General features: G+C 36.8%; 2 protein-coding genes across 3 annotated transcripts; one reads left to right on the forward strand and one right to left on the reverse strand.

Annotated features, from left to right (window-relative positions):
- Positions 1–1,284: 1,284 nt before the first annotated feature.
- LOC145074957 (E3 ubiquitin-protein ligase RMA1H1-like) lies at positions 1,285–2,950 on the reverse strand. Of its 2 annotated transcripts, none has more exons than XM_079021266.1 (2): positions 2,790–2,950; positions 1,285–2,244 (listed from the first exon to the last, which is right to left on the reverse strand). In XM_079021266.1, exon 2 carries the CDS (start codon positions 2,237–2,239, stop codon positions 1,442–1,444), a length of 798 nt encoding a protein of 265 aa, XP_078877392.1. In that variant the 5' UTR covers positions 2,240–2,244; positions 2,790–2,950; the 3' UTR covers positions 1,285–1,441. The 2 variants fall into 2 exon arrangements, with proteins under 2 accessions (XP_078877392.1, XP_078877393.1); XM_079021267.1 differs by having other exon boundaries at positions 1,285–2,290; positions 2,790–2,948.
- Positions 2,951–22,568: 19,618 nt separating this feature from the next.
- On the forward strand, positions 22,569–23,195 carry LOC145076289 (uncharacterized). Its single transcript, XM_079022220.1, has one exon. The coding sequence runs from the start codon at positions 22,569–22,571 to the stop codon at positions 23,193–23,195; it is 627 nt and encodes a 208-aa protein (XP_078878346.1).
- Positions 23,196–24,681: the final 1,486 nt, after the last annotated feature.

The following is a 24,681-nucleotide window of genomic DNA, read 5'->3' on the forward strand; positions in this document are numbered from 1 at the left end:
TCGAAGACAAAATCGGACCTGTATGAAGCTAGAAGAGATCTCAACGATGAGGATGTAAGATTGACGAAGGCTAAGATGTGAGCATCAAGAAGGATCTTCAATAGTTATGACTGTAGATCTGGTGGCAATTTCAAATTCAATTTCAGATAAGCGATGACAAGAAAACATGAAGAAGGGTGGAGATTCAAGTTCTAATGGCGATGGTGGTTTAGGTTTTTGTTTAGGACGTGAATGAGAGATAAAGGGTTTCAATTTCTATATCCCTATATATTGCCCTCTATATATTATATAATTAAGATGCCCTCCCTTAATTACTTTTTAACTTATTTACAAAAACATCACCTTGCATCTTGATCCTTCATTTTTTTGATCGAGTGGTCTAAAATTAGTTATCGGGTTCTCGGGAAAATATAGGTTCTCAAATAATCTTTCCTCTCTCTCTATATCTATCTATTTATCTCTCTCTCTCTCTCTCTCTCTCTATATATATATATATATATATATATATATATATATATATATATATATATATATATATATATATATATATATATATATATGCCAATGCTTCCAATTTCATGGTCTAATAACAAGTCGCTATTTGATTGATAAGATCACCAAAGTAACCAATTTTCATAATTCAATATCGTATTTCGCTTTATATGACTTTCAAAATTATAGGAAAACAAGTTCAAAGAACACCAAAATATAAAATAGTGTATATTTGAAGGATTGTCACAGTAGAAATAATGACTTCTACCGTTAATAGCGTAACCCACTCTATGATAGACTCAAACTGTCAAACATTCAAACCAAGCAATTCGACTAAAAGGGCCGAAGTCGCACTCCAACTTGACGCCAAAACACTAACCATAAAGATAACAAGCCCGAACAACACCTCTTAAAATCCACAACGAATAACGCTCTCTTCATTTCCTAAAAGTAGCACAACGGACAAGCCTACGAAATCATATCATACCCATCCAAGCCACAAGGGTCTACAAGGTTGGTACGTGGTGATTTTTTTATGACACGTCAGAGTATTTTTACTTCTACATGCTACATACCCATTATGTTACGTATATATATTGATATTGTATGTGGTTTTATGTGAAATCCATGAGTAAAAAAATATTTACATTTCATATATAATAAAAAGAAGTTCAAATAAGTCATTTACATTACGTGTCCGTTCATGTCATCTTATTTAATCCGATATCTATTATCTAGATAATCAAGATTGGTGGCATTAGATTGCTTTAACAATGACATAAACATATATCATACAATAACATGAGGCATCATCACATCAAACAACATCAATCACAATATAGCGTTACAAAATCACATCCACATGATAAATTCTCTATCTCGATTGAATATATATTATATTTCTTACTAAACCCACAAAATCCAACCTATACACACGACAAGGAAAATCTCAAAACAAGAAAAGACACAACATGAAACAACAAAAGAAAAAGATGGTTAATCGGTTCAACGATTTCTCCACCTGCATTACTTGCCTTCTAACCCGTGGACTCGTGGTACCCGAAGCCGGATACGGATTCTGGTACGACCCGTATGGATAAGCCGCCAAAAACCCGGAATCAGAACTCCGGAATATCATTGCACAAACCATCTCCCCAACCATTCCCACAAACGGGTTTGAAAAGCCGGTAGTGGGTGTCATTGGCCCATTAAAATTAGATGGCCCAAATGTATACCCTCCGAACGGGTGTGAGTGATTCACAATATGCTGCTGAGGCTGAAACTGTGACTGTGACTGAAAAGGCACCGGATGGGGATTGATTTGCTGATTCAGATGCAAAATCGCCCCGCCAGGTGCTGATGGTCTACTAGGTATGACTAACTCCGATTGGTGTTTGCTTTTCGATTCCAATTCCGATGATGGTGAATCGGAATCGGAATTGGGATTGGGATTGGAATTGCCACGTCCGTAGAGTGGAACTAAAGATGAGTTGGAGATGTGAGCTTTACAAACAGGGCATTTGGGTTGTTTATCGGATTCAAGAGTGGAGGTTGCTTGGACATGGAGCCATTTGTAAATGCAAGGCCAACAGTAGAGGTGGCCACATAGGGTAACCACAGGGTCTCTTGCAGAATCTAAACATATATTGCATTCGCAAAATCCTGTTGAGTTTTCAGAAACTGGTTTTGAGTTCTTGTTTAGTGACACGTTTCCTGAAGAATCAAATGGTGTTTCTTCTAAGGCCATTAACGCTGTACAGCATTTGAAGGAATCGTTAGCGACTATGATGCTGAATTACTGATACATATATAAACAAAGAAGACGCCTTGAATTGTTCGTCATATTGGATGTAAACAAAGTTTCCGACATAAGAAACAACGGATCTCTACTCAAAAGTCAAAACTATTCAATCAATCACTTTATGGGGTTGTATTATTCTGATTTTTGTTCTTAAATTCACAGTAATTACTTCAAATTCGAACATCCAAACACTCACTAGATACAGGAAAACGCAATTACGAACCCTAAAAATCTGAGATTTTCTTAGTCGGGATTGTAAATTATTTGTTCTAAGAAAAGAAAAGGAAAAAGAAACCGACTCAAACTTTCAATTATAGATCTCAGTTTATGAAAATGAACAATGATAGCCGTTGAAAGTAATGATATAAAACGAGTCTATGATTCTAAGGAATAAAAAGCGAATCTATAACAGAACCGAAATGATCGATCTATAAACAAGAAGATGAACAATTCAACATTCATAAACGATTAGAGACACAATAAGACGGCGACATACCTGAATTCCTTTAGAAGTGAAACTTGTATGAAGCAGATATTTTTGATTCGCGATTCGAAGTTACGATAAGAGGAAGTAGGTGTGATAAAAAGAGGATTTTTGGGTATCGTCCCAAACCCAAAGAATTCACGACAGATGTGGGCAACGACAGCTGTTTTAAAGGATGAATTTCCGGCAAACTAATCATTAAGTTTAGAGCGGGTGTGGTGTGGGCCTGTGGGGTTCAGATTCGATTAGTAGGAATGCCGTAATTTAATAAAGAGTGACAAACTCATTTAAAATGCATTAAATTTCCTTAGGAAACAAGTATTTATAATATGATTTTTTAGTAGTTTTATAATTGAAAAAACCTTTTTAAAAAATTTATTATGAACTTTTTAATGATTGCATGAGTTTTATATATTTTCAACCGACAATAATCAAAAAACAATCGAACAAAACTCTCATATAGATAAAGATATATAATGATTATTTTTTATTAAAAAATATCCACTAAGAATGTAAGAGCCGGTCCTTGCAGGTAATTCCTTTCTATAAGTATTACGTGTAAGTATTGAGTTTTGATTTTTGATTTACACAGGGCGTAGATAGAATCTACGTGCTGCGTAGAAGGGAAAAGTTGGCGGGCCTTTAATGAACTACGTGGAGTGTAGATAGGAGTACTGTTAGGGTATAAATGTTGTAATAAGTCGAAGTGTTAGTTTTGTTACGAAGGATCTTTAGTCTTCGTAAGTTGAGTCTTCGGATGTAATGTTATATTTACTAAGGCATTTTAATGAAGTCTTAATGTCTAGTGCTTAGTATTTTGTTATGCTTTTGTACGCCTATAAATAGGAGTCTGTACTGAGTGAGAACTTAACTTTCACACATTCTTTATAGAGAATTCCTTTGTACTCTGTAAAATCAAAAGCATAATATGAGCTGATCAAAGATTATATTTACTCTCGTGTTCATCGTATTTCTTCTTTCTTAATTCTTACGTGAATTGATCTTTAAACTCGATTTCAAATCTCATCAATTGGTATCAGAGCAGGAATCCTTTCTGTGATCTGATTTTCATTCGATCAAAAGGTTTTTGAATCTACTGTTTGATTCAAAAAGTTTCCGTCCTTTTTGAATTTGAAAATTTCATCTAGATCTCAATCTAGGATTTGATTCTGCAAAAATATTTGTTAATCGAGTGCTCGGTGTGTAATTCTGAATTGAATTATACAATTTGATTTTCAAAATTCTCAAAAGTTTAGTATCATCTTGAAACTTTTGTCCGTACATCAATGGCGTCATTCAATCTTAATTCGATGACATCATTTTCTCATTTGCTTGGATCATCCACTAAAATTCCAATGCTTATTCCAGAATATTATGATCAATGGGCAGATCGTATGGAAGATTACTTGAATGGACTGGATGAAGAATTATGGAAATGCATCTCAGGAGAAATCAATCGACCTGCACAAGTTCAGCCAATCGACACGTCTTCAAGCAGTTCAGAAGTTGATAATCAAACCGATCGTTTAAAACGTCTGGAGAAGAAATGCATGAGGGAATTAAGAGGTGCGTTGCCTCCTGTTGTGTACAACTATGTCAGAACATGCAAAACAGCTAAAGAAATCTGGAACAATCTCAAAGACAAATTTCAAGGGAGTGAAAAGACGAAGATCACATCTGTGAAACAATGTCTGGTAGAACTCAAAGATTTCAAACAGAAAGAAAATGAGTCTATTGAAGCATACTATGATAGGTTCAACGAGTTAATCTATCGTTGTAATCGTTATAGTATAATAAGGTCACCAATGGAGTACAATTTGATATTTGTTATGGGACTTCGAAAGGAGTGGAGAAGTGTGAGCATGATGGTGAAAAATCAACAAAGTTTTGATACTTCGACTTTGAATGACTTATACAATCAATTAAAATCTCATGAAAATGAAGTTAATGAAATAGCTAAAGAAGCTGTAGCAAGTCTTGGTGGTCCTTTGGCTGTAGTTTCGAAGGTTACAGAAAGAGAAAGTGAAAAATTGAAGTCTGATGAAGAAGAAGGTTTTTTGATGAATTCTGATGATGAGGCTGTTGCATTTTACTCAAACAATAGAGTAAAGAAATTTTTTAAGAAATCTTTTAATCCAAAGAAGTCATCAGATTCGAAGGGTAGCTTTGAGAACAAAAAAAAACTGGATGAAAAGAAAATAGAAATGAAGACAAATTCGAAGAATGAGATGGAGCAAATGAAGATGCTATTGAAAGGTGATACAGGGATCAATTGTCATTATTGCTATGGAGCAAATCATTTGGCTGTAGATTGTTTGTTGAGGAAGAAGGAAGAAAAGAAGAATAAGACAAAGGATGAAGCTTACTACACTGAGAAACTGGAGGAAGTAAAGAAGAAAGCGAAGAATCTGTCATTGGTAGCTCATGGAGAAACTAAATCAGAAGGCACATATCAAATATGGTCTTCGGGTTCAGATGATGAAGAGATGAAAAATCCAACTCATGGAGCCATGTATGCAAAAATGGAAGAGGATTCAGATGATGAACAGACTGACGAAGTGTGTGGGCAATGCTTCGTTTCGAAGTTTACTGACAAGTCGCCCATGACTACCAAGGTACGTAACATTCTTAAATCTTTTAACATTCAAGTTTCTGCATATAATTCTGAGCTAGTATCTTTTGATGAAACTGTTACTTACTTTGATTCAATCATTGTGTCTGCTAGCAATGAAGCGAAAAAGTTAAGTGATCAATTACTAGAGACGAGAAAAATGTTGAATTCAAAAGTCACTAGGATTGATTACTTAGAATTGCAAGTTTCAAATATCATGGAGGATAGAGAAAAATTAGGAAAAGAAATAAACTTGTTGTTAGCTTAGAGAAATATTTTCTGTAATTCAGCAAAAAGATTGTATGGAAAGTTAACTGAGTTACATCATTCATGTGAAATTAGTAAGGAACAACAAAGAAAATTACTACCTTTTTTAGCTTATGATAGAGCTAAGGTTGATAGTATTTCATATGATTGTGAAAAAGAAATTTCTGATTTTAACAAAGTTCCAGATGATAGGTTTAGATATGGAATTGCAAAAGTCGAAGATTATCTTGATGCTAATGATTTAGTAAAAATTGTAAATGAAACCTTAACTAAATCAGAACAACTTCGAATTTTGAAAAAGACTGAGAATTCTACATCTAATAGTGAAACTAATATTGCTGATATTGAAGATAATTCTGATAATATTAGTGAAATTAGTGATTTAGAAGATGTAGATTGTTCACAGTTGTCTGTCATAAATGTTGCAAATTCATTTAAAGGGAAAGAAAAATGTGACGATTTATTAATGAAAATTGAAACTGATAAACCCTCAACTTCGAAAGTTTGTGATATGGAATATGTGGAAATACATGAGAGTCAAACGGATGATAGTGACAATGAGGAAGAAAATTCAAATACGAAGCCAATTCAAAAGTCAAAAGAAATTGAAATTCCTCGAGTGGTTGTTGATCAAGTCTATTTGGATACACAAGAATTTGAGAAAATTCTTAGTGAAAAAGGTGCTCATTATCTTGAATCGAATACTGTTGTTTATCCAATCTTCAAATGCACTGATGATATTGTGTTTCCAAATCAAGTCTTCGTAACAACAGGTAATGTTGAAAATATAAAACCTGAATTCAAAAAGATGGTTGTGGAAGACAATATGAAAACATCAAATGAAGGATTCTTTTCAAATCAAAGTACAGTTGAAAATACTCTTACAAAGAATTCATATAAATTTCAACATCATAAACCAAAAAGAGTATGGATTGAAAAGTCAAAAGTTGAAAAGAAGGAAGTTGTCCCAACTGCAAATATGTTTTCAAAGCACGAAGATGTTAAAACTGAGGTTAAAACTAATAACAAAGTGATATAATTAAATTCAAAAGAATTTAAAGTTCAAGTTGAAAATTTTTCAAAGGAAAATAATATTTCGAAACGTCAAGCAAGGAAAACAATTTTTTGGCAAACTGCTGAACCATCAAAAATGAGATCAACAAATTTTTCAAAAGGAAGAAAAGTTTTTAAAGAAAAATCAAAATCTCAAATTTTTGAAGAGAAAAGTGTTTTGTTTTCAAATAAAAATTCAAAAGTTTCAAATGAAATAAAATCTACAATACCAAGAAAAGTTTTTCAGAAAAAGGTTGAAAATCAAACTTCAAAGTTTCAAAACAAGACATCTTATCATGAATCACATCTTTCAAAACCAAAAGTTGATTATGTTCCAAATACAACAAAATGTTATAATCCTTTGAAGAAACAAGCTGACAAAGTCTCATATGCAAAGGGAATAACAACAAAGAGAAATATTGATCATTGGTTGGAAGGAAAAGGAAAGATATACCAATCAAGTAAGTTTTCAAAAGAACAGATACATGAGGCGTATTACAAATATGCTAATCCTTCAACGAATGGTAGTTTATCATCGAAAGAGTCAAATATATCAGTTAAAGTTTGGCAGCCGGTCACAAGAGTAAAAAGGGAAAAATCACAAACTCAAGATGCGAAGGGTGAAATTAGTGAAAATTTGAATAAAATAAAAACTCATATATCTGACCCTTCGAATGGAAATGTTAGATTTATAGATAGTCTCAAAACCAAAGTATATGATTGGGTTAATGGTTGTACTTTACAATTGAATTATAAATCTAATATGAATGGACCCAACAAAGCTTGGGTACCTAAATTTTTCCAATGATTGCAGGTACTTTGTGACGAGCAATATGATAACAAGTGGTATATTGATAGCGGTTGCTCACGTCACATGACTGGGAAGAAGGAAAACTTGCGTGATTTTCGAAGCCTAGAAAATGGAGGAGTGGTTAAGTTTGGTAATAATCACAAATGCAAAGTCAATGGTTATGGGAAGATAACGAATGGAAATTTCACTATCAACAGAGTTGCATTTGTTGAAGGTTTGCAACACAACTTGATAAGTGTTTCACAACTTGTTGTGGGCACTGGCAATCAAGTTCTTTTTAATGAAGAAGGAAGTGTCATTTCGAATGTCAAGACTAAGGAAGTTTTACTAAAGTCAAAAAGAAAAGGTGATATGTTTACATTGGATATTGTTCCTATTGTAGGCAAACCTGATGTGTGTCTATTTTCGAAGGCTGCTGCTGATGTTAGCTGGTTATGGCACAGAAGATTATCACATCTCAATTTTCGAAACATCAACAAACTTGTCATACAAGATCTGGTAAGAGGTTTACCCATTCTTAAATATGATAATGACAGTTTGTGTGCAGCTTGCGAAGTAGGGAAACAACATAAACAAGGTCATCCAATCACAATAGATTCGAAGATTGTTGAACCCCTTGAACTCCTGCATATAGATTTATGTGGTCCTTCAACAGTTGCTACTCTTAATAAGAAAATATACATTTTGGTAATATTAGATGATTTTTCAAGATTCACGTGGGTTTATTTTCTCAAGTTAAAATCCGAAGTTCCACAAATGATGATTGATTTTATCAAAAAGATGGAAGTTTCATTGAAGAAGACAGTTCGAAAAATTAAAAGTGATCATGGAACTGAATTCAAAAATCATGTCTTCGATAAATTTATGGTGGAAAAAGGAATTTCGCATAATTTTTCATCTCCTTATACACCACAACAAAATGGTGTAGTTGAGAGAAGAAATCGGTCATTATGTGAAGCTGCAAGAACAATGTTGGCATTTTCGAATTTACCTCAATATCTTTGGGCTGAAGCTGTTTTAACTGCGTGTTTTACTCAAAATCGATCATTTATTCATAGACGGTTTAATGTTACTCCTTATGAAATCATCAATAATCGAAAACCTAATGTAAAATTTTTCCATGTTTTTGGATGCAGATGTTTCATAATGAATCTCAAGGATAATCTTTCGAAGTTTCAAACAAAAGCAGATGAAGGAATTTTCTTGGGATATTCACACAATTCAGTTGCTTATAGAGTGTTAAATAAGCGAACTCGCAAAGTGGAAGAAACTTTTAATTTGACATTTGATGATCATTACATTAAAAAGTCTAATCATAAATTTGTGAATTATCCTATTTTGCAAAATTCTTCAAATATAGATGATTCAACTGAAATGAATGATGTTGATTATGATTCGATTTTCGGTATTTCAGATCAAGCAATTGATGCACAAAAAATGCAACTGATAATCAAACATCAGAAAATTCGAAGTATAACAATGATTCAACTTCGAATTTGAATTTAAGCTCAAATGAACAAGCTGATGATCCAATGGAAGGGGAGCACTTGGATTCAAATACTTTTGTTGAGGGGGAGCATTACAGTGAACGAGATAACATGTCAACAAATGTTAGTGTCGAAGAGGAGCAAATTCTTGAAGAAGAACTGATCAGTGAACCATAGCAAAATATCGAAACGGAGTCAATCATCGAGGGGGAGCATATACTAGAGAATGATCCAAATCTTGAAGAAGAACATTTTGATGATGATGATGATTCTATTTCTATAAATGGATCCGAAACAGATGTGAAGAAATCGGTCATTATGTGAAGCTGCAAGAACAATGTTGGCATTTTCGAATTTACCTCAACATCTTTGGGCTGAAGCTGTTTCAACTGCGTGTTTTACTCAAAATCGATCATTTATTCATAGACGGTTTAATGTTACTCCTTATGAAATCATCAATAATCGAAAACCTAATGTAAAATTTTTCCATGTTTTTGGATGCAGGTGTTTCATAATGAATCTCAAGGATAATCTTTCGAAGTTTCAAACAAAAGCAGATGAAGGAATTTTCTTGGGATATTCACACAATTCAGTTGCTTATAGAGTGTTAAATAAGCGAACTCGCAAAGTGGAAGAAACTTTTAATTTGACATTTGATGATCATTACATTAAAAAGTCTAATCATAAATTTGTGAATTATCCTATTTTGCAAAATTCTTCAAATATAGATGATTCAATTGAAATGAATGATGTTGATTATGATTCGATTTTCGGTATTTCAGATCAAGCAATTGATGCAGAAAGAAATGCAACTGATAATCAAACATCAGAAAATTCGAAGTATAACAATGATTCAACTTCGAATTTGAATTTAAGCTCAAATGAACAAGCTGATGATCCAGTGGAAGGGGAGCACTTGGATTCAAATACTTTTGTTGAGGGGGAGCATTACAGTGAACGAGATAACATGTCAACAAATGTTAGTGTCGAAGAGGAGCAAATTCTTGAAGAAGAACTAATCAGTGAACCAGAGCAAAATATCGAAACGGAGTCAATCATCGAGGGGGAGCATATACTAGAGAATGATCCAAATCTTGAAGAAGAACATTTTGATGATGATGATGATTCTATTTCTATAAATGGATCCGAAACAGATGTAATGTTCGAAGATGCAATTTTGGAATTTGATCCTAATTATCCACCATTGGATAAATGGACAAGAAATCATCCAAAAGATCAAATTCTTGGTGATCCACAAGCAGGAATCATGACAAGAGCACAACTTCATGCACGAAATGAGGTATTGAACAATCATCAAGAGTTCTGCATGTTTCATGTTTTTATTTCCAAAATTGAACCAAATACAGTTAAGATTGCAATGGAACACTCTGATTGGGTTGTTGCTATGCAAGCTGAATTGTCTGAATTCGAAAGAAACAAGGTTTGGAGATTAATTCCAAAACCTGATGATGTGTCAGTTGTTGGACTTAAATGGGTTTATAAAAACAAAACTGACAAAGATGGAAAAATTATTCGAAATAAGGCCAGACTTGTTGTTAAAGGATATTCTCAACAAGAAGGAATTGATTACGAAGAAACATTTGCCCCTGTCGCAAGACTCGAGGCTGTTCGTATTTTTCTGACTTTTGCAGCTCATAAAGATTTTGATGTCTATCAAATGGATGTCAAATGTGCATTCTTAAATGGAGAACTCGAAGAAACGGTATATGTTGAACAACTTCCAGGTTTTATAAACTCAGAGCATCCTGATCATGTTTATATTTTAGATAAAGCTGTATATGGGTTAAAACAAGCACCAAGAGCATGGTATGCAACTCTAACATCATTTTTGAAACAATCTAAATTTAAACAAGGTTTAGTTGATCCCACTTTATTTCGAAAGAAAATTGGAAATCATCTGATGCTTGTTCAAATTTATGTTGATGATATAATTTTTGGCTCAACTGATCCTGCTTTATCTAAAGAATTCGAAAATTTGATGAAAAGCAAATTTGAAATGAGTATGATGGGCAAAATTAATAACTTTTTGGGTTTGAATATTAGACAAAACAGGGAAGGCATATTCATTAATCAAGAAAAATATACGAAGAATTTGTTGGAAAAGTTTGGAATGACAAATAGCACAAGGTTACGAATACCAATGGCAACGGGCATAAAGCTAACTCCTTCGTTAGATAAATCTGCTGTTGATATTACTTTATATCGAAGCATGATTGGGTCTTTATTGTATTTAACTGCAAGTAGACCTGATATTATGTATTCTGTTTGTAATTGTGCAAGGTATCAATCAAATCCACGTGAACCACATCTCACAGCAGTAAAGAATATTTTCCGATATTTGAAAGGTACTACTTCGTTAGGATTGTGGTATCCTTCGAAAACAGGGTTCTTTGTACAAGCTTATTCGGATGCGGATCTTGGAGGATGCAGTCTTGATCGTAAAAGCACAACTGGTGGGTGTCAATTGCTAGATGGAAAGCTGGTCAGCTGGCAATCGAAGAAGCAAACATGTGTTTCAATATCAACCGCTGAAGCTGAATATGTTGCTGCAGCTGCGTGTACATCACAAATAATTTGGATTCAAAGTCAATTAAGAGATTATGCAATTAATATGAAAAAGATTCCTTTATATTGTGATTCACAAAGTGCAATAAGAATTTGTCATAATCTTGTGCAGCATTCGAAGACCAAGCACATTGCTCTTTGATATCATTTCATCAAAGATCATGTTGAAGAAGGAAATATTGAAGTTCATTTTGTAGAAACAACGGACCAATTGGCAGATATTTTTACAAAGGCTTTGGATGAAAAATCGTTTCTTCGGATCTTAGATGGATTGGGAATGATTGATGGAAATTCTCTTCAAACTGATAAAAGCGAAGAGTGATGGGTCTGAATCATTTGGTGAATGGACGAAAAGAATGATTCAGTGTTCAGAGGTTACTGTTCATGGTCAACGCTTCGAACGCTTCGCATTCGGAAGTTTTTAACACATTTCAACTAAGGTTAGATTTTTTAGTTTGTTTAATGTTTTTTTTTGAAAAACTTGAAAAATCTAAAATATTTTCTTTTATTGAAAAATCAAAAATCCAAAAAGATTTTGTTTCAGTTTGTCTTTAATTTTTCTAAAAAAAAAAAAAAAAATTTCAAAAATACCAAAAATATTTTTTTATTTTTCGGTTTTAACATGTGTGTTGTAAGTTTTGTCAAGTTTCACGAAGGATTCATGCGTTTGGATTTGAAGGAAAGGTATGATCTCTATAAATTTTGGATTAGTTAGGATGTCCCTAGAAGCATGCTGCTGCATGTTGTCTCAAGCCTCGTATGATTCTATGTATGGGAAATGAAAGCCTTGATGAAATTATCTCATGAAAATTTCTTCCCAACAAGGCTTGTATTTGCATAAATCAACAAGAGCTACCTTACTCTTCTCAAATGAGTTAAGAGTTTTCTGTTTTGTCCATTATAACAGAGGTACCCTTCGATTCTTATCCAATCTTTTTAAACCAAACAATTCTTACATTCCAAATATTCGAAGCAATTTGTCCTTGAGGTCTTTGATCAAACCAATCAAAACCTAGACAAATCACAACTCTGTGTTTATGATCTAATATCACGAGTCCGTGATAAAAGTGAAACCCAAAATCAAATAAACCTTAAGGAATTGACGGGGAACCATGTTCCAGATCTTACGAAACTTTTGCTTCTGTACCTTTTATACTCCAAATCATATTCATTTCTTTTGAGTGATCTTAATCAAACATTCGAAAACTACGATGTTTGTTCCCAAAAAGATCCAGCATAAATGTTTTTTTTTTATGAATATGATTTTCGTGTGAGTATATTTTCAAAATCCTAGTTACTTTGAATATCATTCACAACCAATTTTGTTTACAATTCCTCACCTTATTTTAAGGTTGATATGTAACGAAATTTTCGAAGCCACCCCATGTGTTCAATACAAGAAGCCCTTCGAAACTTCTTTACAAGTTATCGATTGTAATTCACGGGAAACCACACAAGCTGTTAATTATCTCTCTTGATAATTTTCGAAGATATCTTTGCCTGGGATAATATTGTTTTTGTGTCAAAAGAAATTGTTGACATCACAAGTTTTCCAAATTTTTTTTATTTGTTTCTCATCTAATTTCTTTTGGAACACATCACACACGAAATCCTTGAGGTTTGAGTAACACCAACTTAAACTGATGATTTCGAAATTCTGGCAAATGACTTCGCTTTTTAAACCCCAAAGTGAAAGAGCCTAACCTCAATTCCGAAGGCATCCGACGGTTACAATTCTTTTGGGGAATACCAAACAGTCCTATCTCTTGATGATGCATGGTGTATGATAAGCGTGTAAGGCGTGTTGACAGTTACGATTGTTACTTTTTGATGAGTACATTCCGGTTTTCAAGGTGCCATGTTAGCAAGCATTTAATGCATCCCGCTTCAAATTCAAAATTCTAGGGTTACATATAAAAGGGCAAATCAGAACTCCATAACACTTTACGCGATCAAACTTTTAGAAACACAAAAACTCTCTGTGCAATTCATCTTCTTCACAAGTTCTTTTCTCAACATCATCTGCAATGGCGACTACTTCATCACCAACAACAGACGAGATCATCAGTGTTCCGATTCTGAAGATCCAGGGTTCCAACTATCAAGTCGAATCGGATTTGTCCAAATATCCGGAAGAACTACACATGCTGGTGGTTGCTTTACAGAATTCTATTCTGTCTAAAGCCATGTTCGACTCATTTGCTGCTCCCATGTCCTGGTTATCAAAGGCAGGTTCTACGGCATCATACAACAAAGAGACTGGGTGTGTTGAATTCACAATGGTCAACGATACAAGAATTAGGGTCTCAAAGCGGTTGTTCTGCAAGATTTTGGGAATTCCAAATTCTGGCCCGTATGATGAACTTACTTCTTCGCAAGTAGTGTACATGTTCAATGAGATGGGTCACTAACCTCCATTGACACATATTAGTGACTTCAAGAAGTCGGGGTTACCAACGATTTGGAATTTTTTGTTTGGCATCTTTCTTAGATGTCTTATTGGAAGAACGGTGGGGTTGGATAAAGGAAGGATGGAGGTTTATGCAATGGTTGTTGGGCTATACTACGATTTGTAGGTGGATTATTCTGAGCAGTTATGGACAGAGTTCATCACAAGCATTTCGAAGACCAGTGCTAAGCAGGGAATTTCTTGTGTAAGATATTGGAGTCTGATAGTCCAATATGTCTATCAGAAGGAGAAGATAGAAGTTCCTGATTACGAAGAGAAAGCTATTTTTCACATGTACGGGAATCCAAAGGAAGTACATGATGATCCGACCATTTTTACCACAGTTGCTCGCATTCCCGATGCTATGCTAAAGAAGGTGGATCCCACGAATAACGTGTTGGTGTCATACTTACAATCCATTGACACAACTGTTGTGACTGGGATGTTACAACAAGAAGAGAAGAAGAAGTCGAAGAAGTCAAAGAAGACAGATGGTGATTCTTCGGAAAAACGGGTAAAAGAAGAACAAAAGAATCAGCAGCTAATCGTTCCTTCTCAAACTATCGAAGAGGTGTCTCCGGTCTTAACCTTAGTGGCTGATACACCGGTTATCGAAGCCTCTCCATCTAAGGAAACAATTCCTTCGAAGACGGGAGTTTTTCGAAGAATCAAGATGAAAAGAAAATCTCAGTTGGTGAAGAAAACTCAGGTTACTCATCAAGGGGTTACCATTCGAGAAGTTCCAGCTCCGGTGTCTCCATCTTCGAAAAAGAGAAGGGCTGAAGATATGGCCAAATTTTTGAAGAAAACCAAATGTGTCGAAGAAGTGGAACATGTGCCTGAGACTCCTGAAGATGATATTCCAAAAGAAGTAGAAATCTTTCAGTCTACTGAGATTTCGAAGCCTGCTGACATAAAGATTCTTGAACCAATGTCTTTACCACAGGTTACTTCAACAACTGATTCTCCTACATTCCAATCCATTATGGATCAACCCTTCACCACCATCTTCTCTACACAATCAACTGATCCACCAAATCCATCATCACCTATTACTGAAACAATGGCGATTGATGAGGAAACTGACAACGAAGGGTTTGGAGGAACATTCGAAGCTCTTTCCTTTGACAAAGCAGAAGAGGATTTTCTGGACCATATGCTGATGACGATGAAGCAGTTCAAGATATTGAATTCAAAATTGAATTCTATCTTGCAATCTCAAGCGGATGTAGGAAGTGCTGGAATCAATATCTTGGAAGTTGATTCTCTTATGAAGGAAATGGAAAGCAGGGTGATATCGAAGGCTTCAGGGTTAATGCGTGAGTCTGAAAGCCGCATTATTGAGAAGACTGATTAGAAGGTTACGAAGGAGGTGAAAGATTTAAAAATGGTTACGAAGGAGTGTCATGTGCTCTTCGTACAGGAAGTGAAGAAGGTTCGAGAAGATGTTAATATGCAGATTCGTGAACTTCGTGAAGAAATGACGAAGGAAGTTCAGCATATTCAACAGGGATATGAATCAGCACATCAGAAGATCGATATCATTTGTGATGCGGTTGTTCAATGTGTCAAGATGTTCGAACCAGTGAATCCTCAGATGATCTCTCTTTCAGCCACAGAAGAACAACATTTCGGAGAGTTGGTGAAGCTGCTGAAAGATCTCAAAGAAATCTCTTCGAAATCATCTTCTCCGATTATCTCTCAAGAATTCCTGTCTCAGAAATTTGTTCATTTCGAAGCCATTCTTCAAAAGCATCTTACTCCATTACTTCGAATCTCAAGCCTTTTATCGAACGTTTTAGATGCCCCACCTGCTGTCACAGGGGTGCAAGGGGGAGAAAAGGTGGTTCAAGCAAAGGCTGGGGAACATGAGAAGAAAACAGAAGATTTGAAGGTGGTGGGAAAAGTTTATCCTTCGAAAGCTGTGGTCAAACCAACAATAGTTTCAGCTGCTCCAGTCATTTCGACTGTGACTACAACTGTACCAATTTCAAGACGTAGTACAAAAGGTATTGTAATTGGGAATGTTGTTTCTTCAAATGTTTCTTCGTCAAAGAATGCAGCTCCTTCGAATGTGAAAGACAAAGGAAAAGGAGTCTTGGTTGAGAAGACTAACAAAGAAATAAAAGCTGAGGTGGCAGCGGAAGTTGAAAGGATGAGGCATGTGGAAAGCATTATGCGACAAAGAGCTCTCGAAGGTTCAAATGTTGATAAGGGAGATCCTTTGAAATTGTTCAACTACGAAACTATTGAGTCAAGGGTGATGTTCGATCATATGTACTCGTTTGAGAAGATTCCGAAGAAGAGTTTTGTGGTGACGAATACTGATTTTGGTCAACTTGACTTTTCGATCAACGAGATGATGTTCGTCATGCCTCAGTTTAAAGCAGAAACAAAGTCCATGGATATCGAAGAGGGAAAGAAGATGAAGATTCGATTTCATGCAGTATTGGCAAAGGCTCAAGAAGAGGTTTGGTACTTGGAGAAGATTAAGAAGGTGATATCCATCAAAAGAGATGTTATTTTCGAAGGAAAGCTTCAGAACTTGAAATATATTGTGACAAGAGCAAGTGGGAAGATACAAGAGTTTACTGTGGCGGACTTTCCATTGATGACCACTTACGATCTCATCAATATTGCTCTGATTCTTAAAGACAAGTCCATCTCTTTTCTTCAAGAAACAGAACCAGATGTCTTCAGTCTTGGGTGTAGGCACATAAAAATTTTCTTGGAAAATTATTTCGAATGCCTAGCTCAAACTGATGTCGAGCTTGCTACTGTTAAAGGCATCGACATTACAGCACCAATGGCTCCTACGAAGAAGCAGGTTGAGTTGAGAAAGTACGAAGACGGAGAAATTTGTTTAAAGCCATTGGGGATAGTCTTCGCAGGAAAGGATAAAGCTGGAAGGGCCAAGAGATTCTTGTTTCAAACCGCTGAAGTGGAAAGATATACAAATTCGCAATATACGAACTTAATTGTTCGTATGAATCATTGCAAGAAGAATTCAGAAGGAGACAAGAAGGAGATAAAGAAAGTTATCTCTTGGTACATGGAAATCCGAAGAGTACTGATGTATGCTGTTCAACTTCTAACTTCATGAAGACTTCGATCTTTATTCCAAAGGGGAGATTGTTAGGGTATAAATGTTGTAATAAGTCGAAGTGTTAGTTTTGTTACGAAGGATCTTTAGTCTTCGTAAGTTGAGTCTTCGGATGTAATGTTATATTTACTAAGGCATTTTAATGAAGTCTTAATGTCTAGTCCTTAGTATTTTGTTATGCTTTTGTACGCCTATAAATAGGAGTCTGTACTGAGTGAGAACTTAACTTTCACACATTCTTTACAAAGAATTCCTTTGTACTCTGTAAAATCAAAAGCATAATATGAGCTGATCAAAGATTATATTTACTCTCGTGTTCATCGTATTTCTTCTTTCTTAATTCTTACATGAATTGATCTTTAAACTCGATTTCAAATCTCATCAAGTACGTATGGCGTATTCGGCCAGGGCCAAACCCTAAATTCGGGGTTTTAAGCCATATTTAAGCATTTAACCTTCATGACCCATTTTCATTCTCAGCCTCCATTTCCCCAAATGACTCCTTTGAAACCTTAACCCCATATTAGTGCATTGTAAGCTTAAAAGTGTGTTTGTGGGTGCTTTTGAAGGAAGAAGAAGGTGATGGTGGTGCTTGGGAAGCTTAAAGCCTTGAGGATATGGGATTTGCATCTCTTAAGCATTCTTTAGGAGGTATAAAGTTCAAAACTTGATGAATATCTTGATAGATCTTGTTAGCTTTAGGTTTATCTCCCTTTTTGTCCTGTATTCTTGGTCTAGTTGGGTATGAGCTACTCCAGACCTTATGAGTAGCCATTTCAGATGTTTTTGTATGCATGGAGTCATAAAAATGCAATCTTGGTCCCTTCTTTCCCACCATGCATGAATTATGGAGCTTGGGACTTTGTGATAGGTTAGGGTTTTAGATCTGGACACTTTCTAACCAAGCAAACAAATAAAGTTGGAAACTTTATGATTTAGAATGCTCTTTAGGGTTAGATCTGTGTATTGGGTGAAAGGTCTGAAGGAAATAAGTGCTTAATGGAAACTCTGGATTCAACATAAGTAAGCAAGGCGTACTTAGGGGTACACAACGTGTAACCTGTTTGAGCACCGTATTCTGGGACGAGACTCTATGCCATGCGTAGAGATGGAGTACACAGGGCGGACTCGGTTTGATGCAGACCTTTGAATTTTGACCGTTGGCTTTGACCAATTTTGACTTTAGGTCTTTTAGGATAATTTGAATTTGTAGATTGAGATTGGATCCTTGTTTATTGCATAAGTGATCTGTAGAGTCAGTGTTCGGAATAATGATAAGTTTAGCTATCTTCCAGTTTGTGAGGTGAGTTTTTCCTCACTGTACTCGTGAGCCGAAGGCACCAATGTCGGCCAACTAGGTTGTGTTATGTATCCTGGTACATAGGATGTTGTTATGTTATATCAAATTGTTAGATTGGTAGATCTGTTTACCTGTACTTGCTGGTTATTATTTATGTTTATTTGTTGCACATGTCAACATATTGTGGTTGGGTTGAGGCGGTCCTGCTTTGTGTTGAAGGCCAAGATATCCAGGGCGGTCCAAATAGGTTGTAGGCCTTGCGAGGTGGTCCATTTAGGTCGTAGGCCCGTAGAATGATCCAAATAGGTTGCAGGCCTTGCGAGGCTGTAACACCGTAATTTTTAAAACAAAATTTTCATTTTAAAATCACATAATTCTCATTGACACAATTCACAAAAAAACCTAAGTATCAAGTTGTCAAAAACACATATCCATAATTGTTTGAATAAAAATCCAGGATCCTCTAGAACATAACTCCGTCTCGTGTGTACAATCAAGCCGACGCCTTCCCGTGATCCTGAGAAGTACCTAAAACACATAACACATAACACGGTAAGCACGAAGCTTAGTGAGTTCCCCAAAATACCACACATAACTCATTAGCCTCTCATGGCTATATCTCAAATAAGACCTTCTGGTCGATGTGTCTCAGTGGAACCCTCCGGTCCCACAACTCAGGTGAACTCTCCGGTCCTAACTCAGTAAAGCTCAACATAATACACAACCATAAATCACAAAGACATAATGCAGGATATCACAATACTCAATATAAGCACACAAGACCCTCCGGTCACAAAAAATTACCACTTAAGGTAAGTATAGTGAGAAGACTCACCTCGTAAGCAAGCAAATAAACCTCGTACACGAATCACCGATCTAGCCTCCGCCTAACACATACAATAACTATCTCTAATTAACACTTAAATCACAACTCCAATTTATTTCTCTCTCTAATCTCTTGGAATGGGTAAAAGACCATTTTACCCCTCCATGGTCTCCATAATCCCTGTCTTGACCAAACCCTAAAGTCAACCGAAGTCAACGCTCGAGTCAACAGTCCATGTTGACCTGACTCGTCGAGTGCATCTATGTGACTCGTCGAGTCCCTTTGTTCCTTCATAAATGTCGCAAAAATCCAACTTAACTCGTCGAGTAGTCTCATCAACTCGCCGAGTTACTCATGTCCAGACTCGTCGGGGGAAAACCCTAGCCGACTCGTTGAGTTGACTCATCAACTCGGCAAGTCCCTTAAGTCTCTTTTCTCATTCACACGTTTTAAGGCAGAGTTACAACCCCAAACTCTAGATCTAGCCTCCTAAGGCTGAGATACCATGTAAAGCTGCAAGCTTTACGTCCATGCATGACATTTAGGGCTGGAAATGGAAAAATTCCATTTAGAGTCCTAAGCATAAAAGCTCTCCTCTAGCTTGATAAAGCTTGGACCTTTGGGCTTAAGGGACCTCACAAGGTCCAGATCTGAAGTCTCAATCTCTTGGCAAGCTCATAATACTCAAAGTCTCAAGAAAAGATGGAAAAAGCCCTAAAACTTCCTAAACACGAGATCTAATCAAAATAATGAGCAAGGTGGCAACTTTTACCTTCAAACAAAAGCTAAGGATGGATAAACATTGGATCCAACAATCCCTCCTCGTTCCAAACCTTGCTACCCTTCTCTTCTCTTCCAAAATTGCACTAGAATGCTCAGAGTTAGCTCTTCTCTCTCTCCTAGATCAATCTAAACGATTATGGTTTCACAAAGGGGAGTAGGGTGACATGGGAGGCAGAAATGAGGGCTTAAGGTCCTTTAAATAGGACAAAAACCCGGGAAATTAGGGTTTCCTCTCACAGCGCCAACTCGTCGAGTCGGTCCCTCCAACTTGTTGAGTCGGTCGTAAAACCCACGCGGCCAAAACCCTTATCTACTCGACGAGTTGGGGCCTCCAACTCGTCGAGTTGCTCAGTCAAACTCATAAAAATTATACAAATATTGTATCTAGGAGTCGGGATGTTACAGAGGCGGTCCAATCAGGCAGAAGGCCCATATATTGCATGTTGTTATCTGTTTGGTTATGTGTGGTATTTTGGGGGAAACTTATTTAGCTTTGGCCTATAGTTTGATTTTATGGTTTTAGGTACTTCAAAGGACAGGGGCAAGGCGACGACTTGATTGTGCACATCATCTTGGATTTCTATCTGACTTGTGATTTTGGGATACTCTTATTCATGATTTGGCTCTTGGAAACTATGTTTTGTGTAAATTATGGATTTTGAAATGGTTTTAAAAATAAAAATTTTGTGAAACATCCGAAAAGTATGGTCCCAAAATTTCAATTTCTTATAATAGATAAAATAGTATTTTCAAATATCAATCATTCAACATAACAAAACCAATGTATCAAGTGTTATCAAAATCAAAGTGAATGTCAAATGCAAAACTCCACTGGTGTGTGCGATGCAGTCAACCCGAACTCTTCCCCTTGGAACTAGAAGTACCTGGAACATAAATTTAAAACCGTAAGCACAAAGCTTAGTGAGTTCTCCCCCTCCCCAAACTACCACATACCATACATAAAATAAACATATAGTGGGCCCTGACCTGTCATCGGGCCCTGATCGATAATAGATTGGGGCTCGCCCAACATATATATAACATATATCAACAAACACATACACATGCAATAATCACATAGATACATAGCATACAAATAGTCAACGGGCCCCACCCGACATTGAGCCTTAGCCCGGAAAGCATATAAACACATACACTGCAAGAGTCACAAAGACAACTAGCATACTAACATAACATAAACGTGGGGCGGCATTGGTTCCTTTAACTCGCTAAACCTAGTGAGGAAACTTACCTCAAAAAGTTGGATCTCACAAAAGGAAGTCTCTAGTTGCTGCCCTGACAACTCCTAAGCTATAAGTGTAAAATAACATCCAATCAAAATCCAATAAAATGACCATTTTACCCTTGACCTAATTTTGACCCTGACTAAGGCCCAAAACCATAACATAAGAGGTCCATGACTAGATAGTCTTCTAAAGCCCACCAGTGGCCCACTTATGGCCTAGTTTTCCAAATTGGGCCCAAACTCCTCTAATGGGCTTTACCCTAAAGCCCAAACATATACATGGTCCAAATACCCAATTTCCAATGATCCACTAAAGCCCAAAACAACAAGTTCTAAGAAAAATGGCCCAGGGAAGCCCACTGATGGATCGAACGCTCGACGTTCGTCACCAGTCAACAGACCGTGAGCTACAGCTGGAACGCTGGGCGTTCCTAGACCCAACGTTGGGCGTTCGCACTCTGATTCTCAAAAGCGATCATTATGAAGAGTCCAGTTAATGGTTTGGTCTAGGCTTTCAGTGTATATTGTTTTGGCAAGATTCTGTAATACAGTTTATGAGTTGTTTATGTCTTTTGGTCATTTTGTGTGTTCACGGCCGTAAACTGAGTTTACGGCCATAAACACGTTTACGACTGGAAACCCTGTTTACGGTAACAAACACAGTTTGCGGTCTAAGTCAAGTATAAATTGTGGAGGAGTTGGTCTTTTGTAGGTGTTGATGCCATAGAGTTTACAGAGTAGTCCATCGAGTTGTACCTGACGATTTATTGAATATAATCGTGTGCAAGCTTGGTTTCTTTTCATCTCGTTCCTATTTCTGTGATTTTTATTGCTTGATTACTGGTAAAGATCCCTATTTGGACCTTACAATTGGTATCAGAGCAATAACCGGTGTCAAGCTTCATTCAATCGAGATTTGGGGTGCTTAAAATGATATTCTCATTGTTTGAACATTGGTTTTGGTATTCTAAGTGGTTAAAGGATCTGAATCTACTGCAAATCGTGTGTTTAAAAGCTTTCTGGGAGTTTACTGCCAACCGTAAACTGTGAATCTTCAAAAACCGCGAACAAGGCTTCAAAAACTTTAAGAACCGTAAACTCAAGGACCGTAAACTCAAAGACTGTAAACTCAGAGACCGTAAACCCTGTTTACGGTCGTAAGCTCATCAAATGCAAACTCTTTTGTGATTTTAATTCTGTGATTTTAAATTGATTCAATTTCAAATGGATTCTCAAAGTCAAAATCATTTTCACGAACTTGATACTGTCATGGGCACCACTACGCGTATTCCAAGATTGATGTCTGTAGATGGCTTTCCCGAGTGGAAGTACAGAATTGAAAAATACATTAAGATGAAAGATTTCAAAGTCTGGAGAAGCATTCTTAGAGGCCCTGTTAGAATCACTATGACAGTTAGAGGCAAAGTGATTGACAAGGCTGTTGAAAACTACACCGATGAGGAGTTTGAGAAAATTGAGGAGCAGCAAAGGGCTTTAGCCACTCTAACCATGGCATTATCTCCTGATATTGCTCAAGGTTTTCGTGAGTACACTTCAGCTAAAGATCTATGGGAAGCCCTAATTGAGGTTTATGATGGCAATTCAGATATGAAGGAAAGTCGACAGGACATGTTGAGACAAAAGTTTAATATGTTCAACTACATTCCAAGAGAGACTCTTGAGGCTCAGCTACAGGGATTCACAACTCTCACGGCTGACATGAACTTATCTGGAATTTTCTTAACCAAGTCAAAAATCAACAAGAAACTTCTGAATGGTCTTCCTAGATCATGGGATATGAATGTTGTTGTAATTAAGAAAACCAAGGATTTAAATCGCCTCAGTCTTGCTGAAGTTATGGCAATCATCAAAGCCTGTGACATTGATGACAAATAGAGAGAAATTAATCATGTGAACTCATACTCTACTGTAAATCTTGGAATCTCATCCAACAATGCTTTCTCATCAATCATGTCCTCCTCAGGTCAAGCCTTTGCAGCTCAACAACCTCAGATTCAGACCTTCGCTGCTGCATCATCCATCCCTCACCATCAAACCCAGCAATATGTCACTCCACAAGCTGTCCCTGCTCCAAATGTGTCAACTGTAGCTTCTTCTTCAAACTCTAAAGACTCTGATGAAAATCTTGCTCAAGCTACTGGGCTAGTTAACTGCTACAATGCTTTTGTAGCTGGAGATCTTCCACCTCAGCTGTCATTTGCTGATTTGGATCAGATTCATCCTGAAGATGTAGAAGAAATGGACATTACTTGGAAGATTGCTATGGCTGTTTTCAGGACCAAACAGTTTGCTAAGAAGGCAGGGAAGAAGAAGACGTTTTTGAAGCCACTCCTACCACCACCAATCCATCGGCAGAAATAACAACTCCTATGGTGACAGTATCAGGGATTCCTCCCCTTGATGTTGTCTTACCTACATCTGAGCCGGTGGAAAGTGATCACACTACTACTCAAGCCTATCCTCCTCCAAGTAAAAGATGCAGACTCGTCCTCGGTCTGGCAACTCAAAGTGTTACAGCTCCGCCAACAACCACACCTGCCATAGTCTCTGTCGAACCCGTCAGTGAAGGTCCTAGTACTTTCTTTAAAGCTGGTGGTCCTTCATTCCCAACAGGCTTCTCTCCTCCTAGGACAGAGGATGATGCTGCCTCGGTCAGGCTAGCTAGGCTCTTGGAAGAAGAGCAATTTTCTACACCACTCCCACGCAAAAAAGGAATTTTTATTGGGGGTGACAGCTCAGGAGAAGAGATTCCTTCAATTCTTGGACTCCAAAAACAGATCGATGTACCGAATCAGAAGAACATTGATCTTGATCAGAGAAATATTAAGCCGACCATCAAGGTCGCAGACCTTCAGACTGAAAACACAGAGCTCAGTATTCAAGTGGCGAACTTAATGAGGATAAAGTTCTGAAAACAAAGCAGATTGCAGATCTTCAGACACACTTTGGCCTGTTGACCGCCAGCTACTACGAGTTAAAGAAAAAGCTGGAAGATAAACTTGGCGATGATTTCAAGTCATCTGTTGACGAGCCACATATTTATCTTCCCAACCAAGATGTTCCCATTGTTCCTCAGCCTACCAGAACCACCATAATCGAAGACCGTTTTGAAAAGGAACCGGCTCAAGCTCCAAGTGCAGCAGCATTGAAACGCGCCAAATTGGACAAGTCCACTGAAAAGTCTTCTGACAAAGGTCAACTGCTATTTAAAAGGAGCGTGGATCATAAGGCACCCTGGGATAGTCCACAGATCACCGTTACAGATCTGGGCGTGCATCATTTCAAAGATATGTATGGCGATAGGTCAGGAATCATTTCGTGGGGATTCCATGACACCATGAACATGTTTATGGTAAGGAGA

Source organism: Lactuca serriola, chromosome 9, assembly GCF_051521515.1.
Source record: "Lactuca serriola cultivar US96UC23 chromosome 9, Lser_US96UC23_V15, whole genome shotgun sequence".
Classification (NCBI taxonomy): Eukaryota; Viridiplantae; Streptophyta; class Magnoliopsida; order Asterales; family Asteraceae; genus Lactuca; species Lactuca serriola.

Coding starts and splice junctions, on each gene's coding strand:
- LOC145074957 (XM_079021266.1), bottom strand. CDS start 2,239: ATGGCCTTAGAAGAAACACCATTTGATTCTTCAGGAAACGTGTCACTA.
- LOC145076289 (XM_079022220.1), top strand. CDS start 22,569: ATGGGCACCACTACGCGTATTCCAAGATTGATGTCTGTAGATGGCTTT.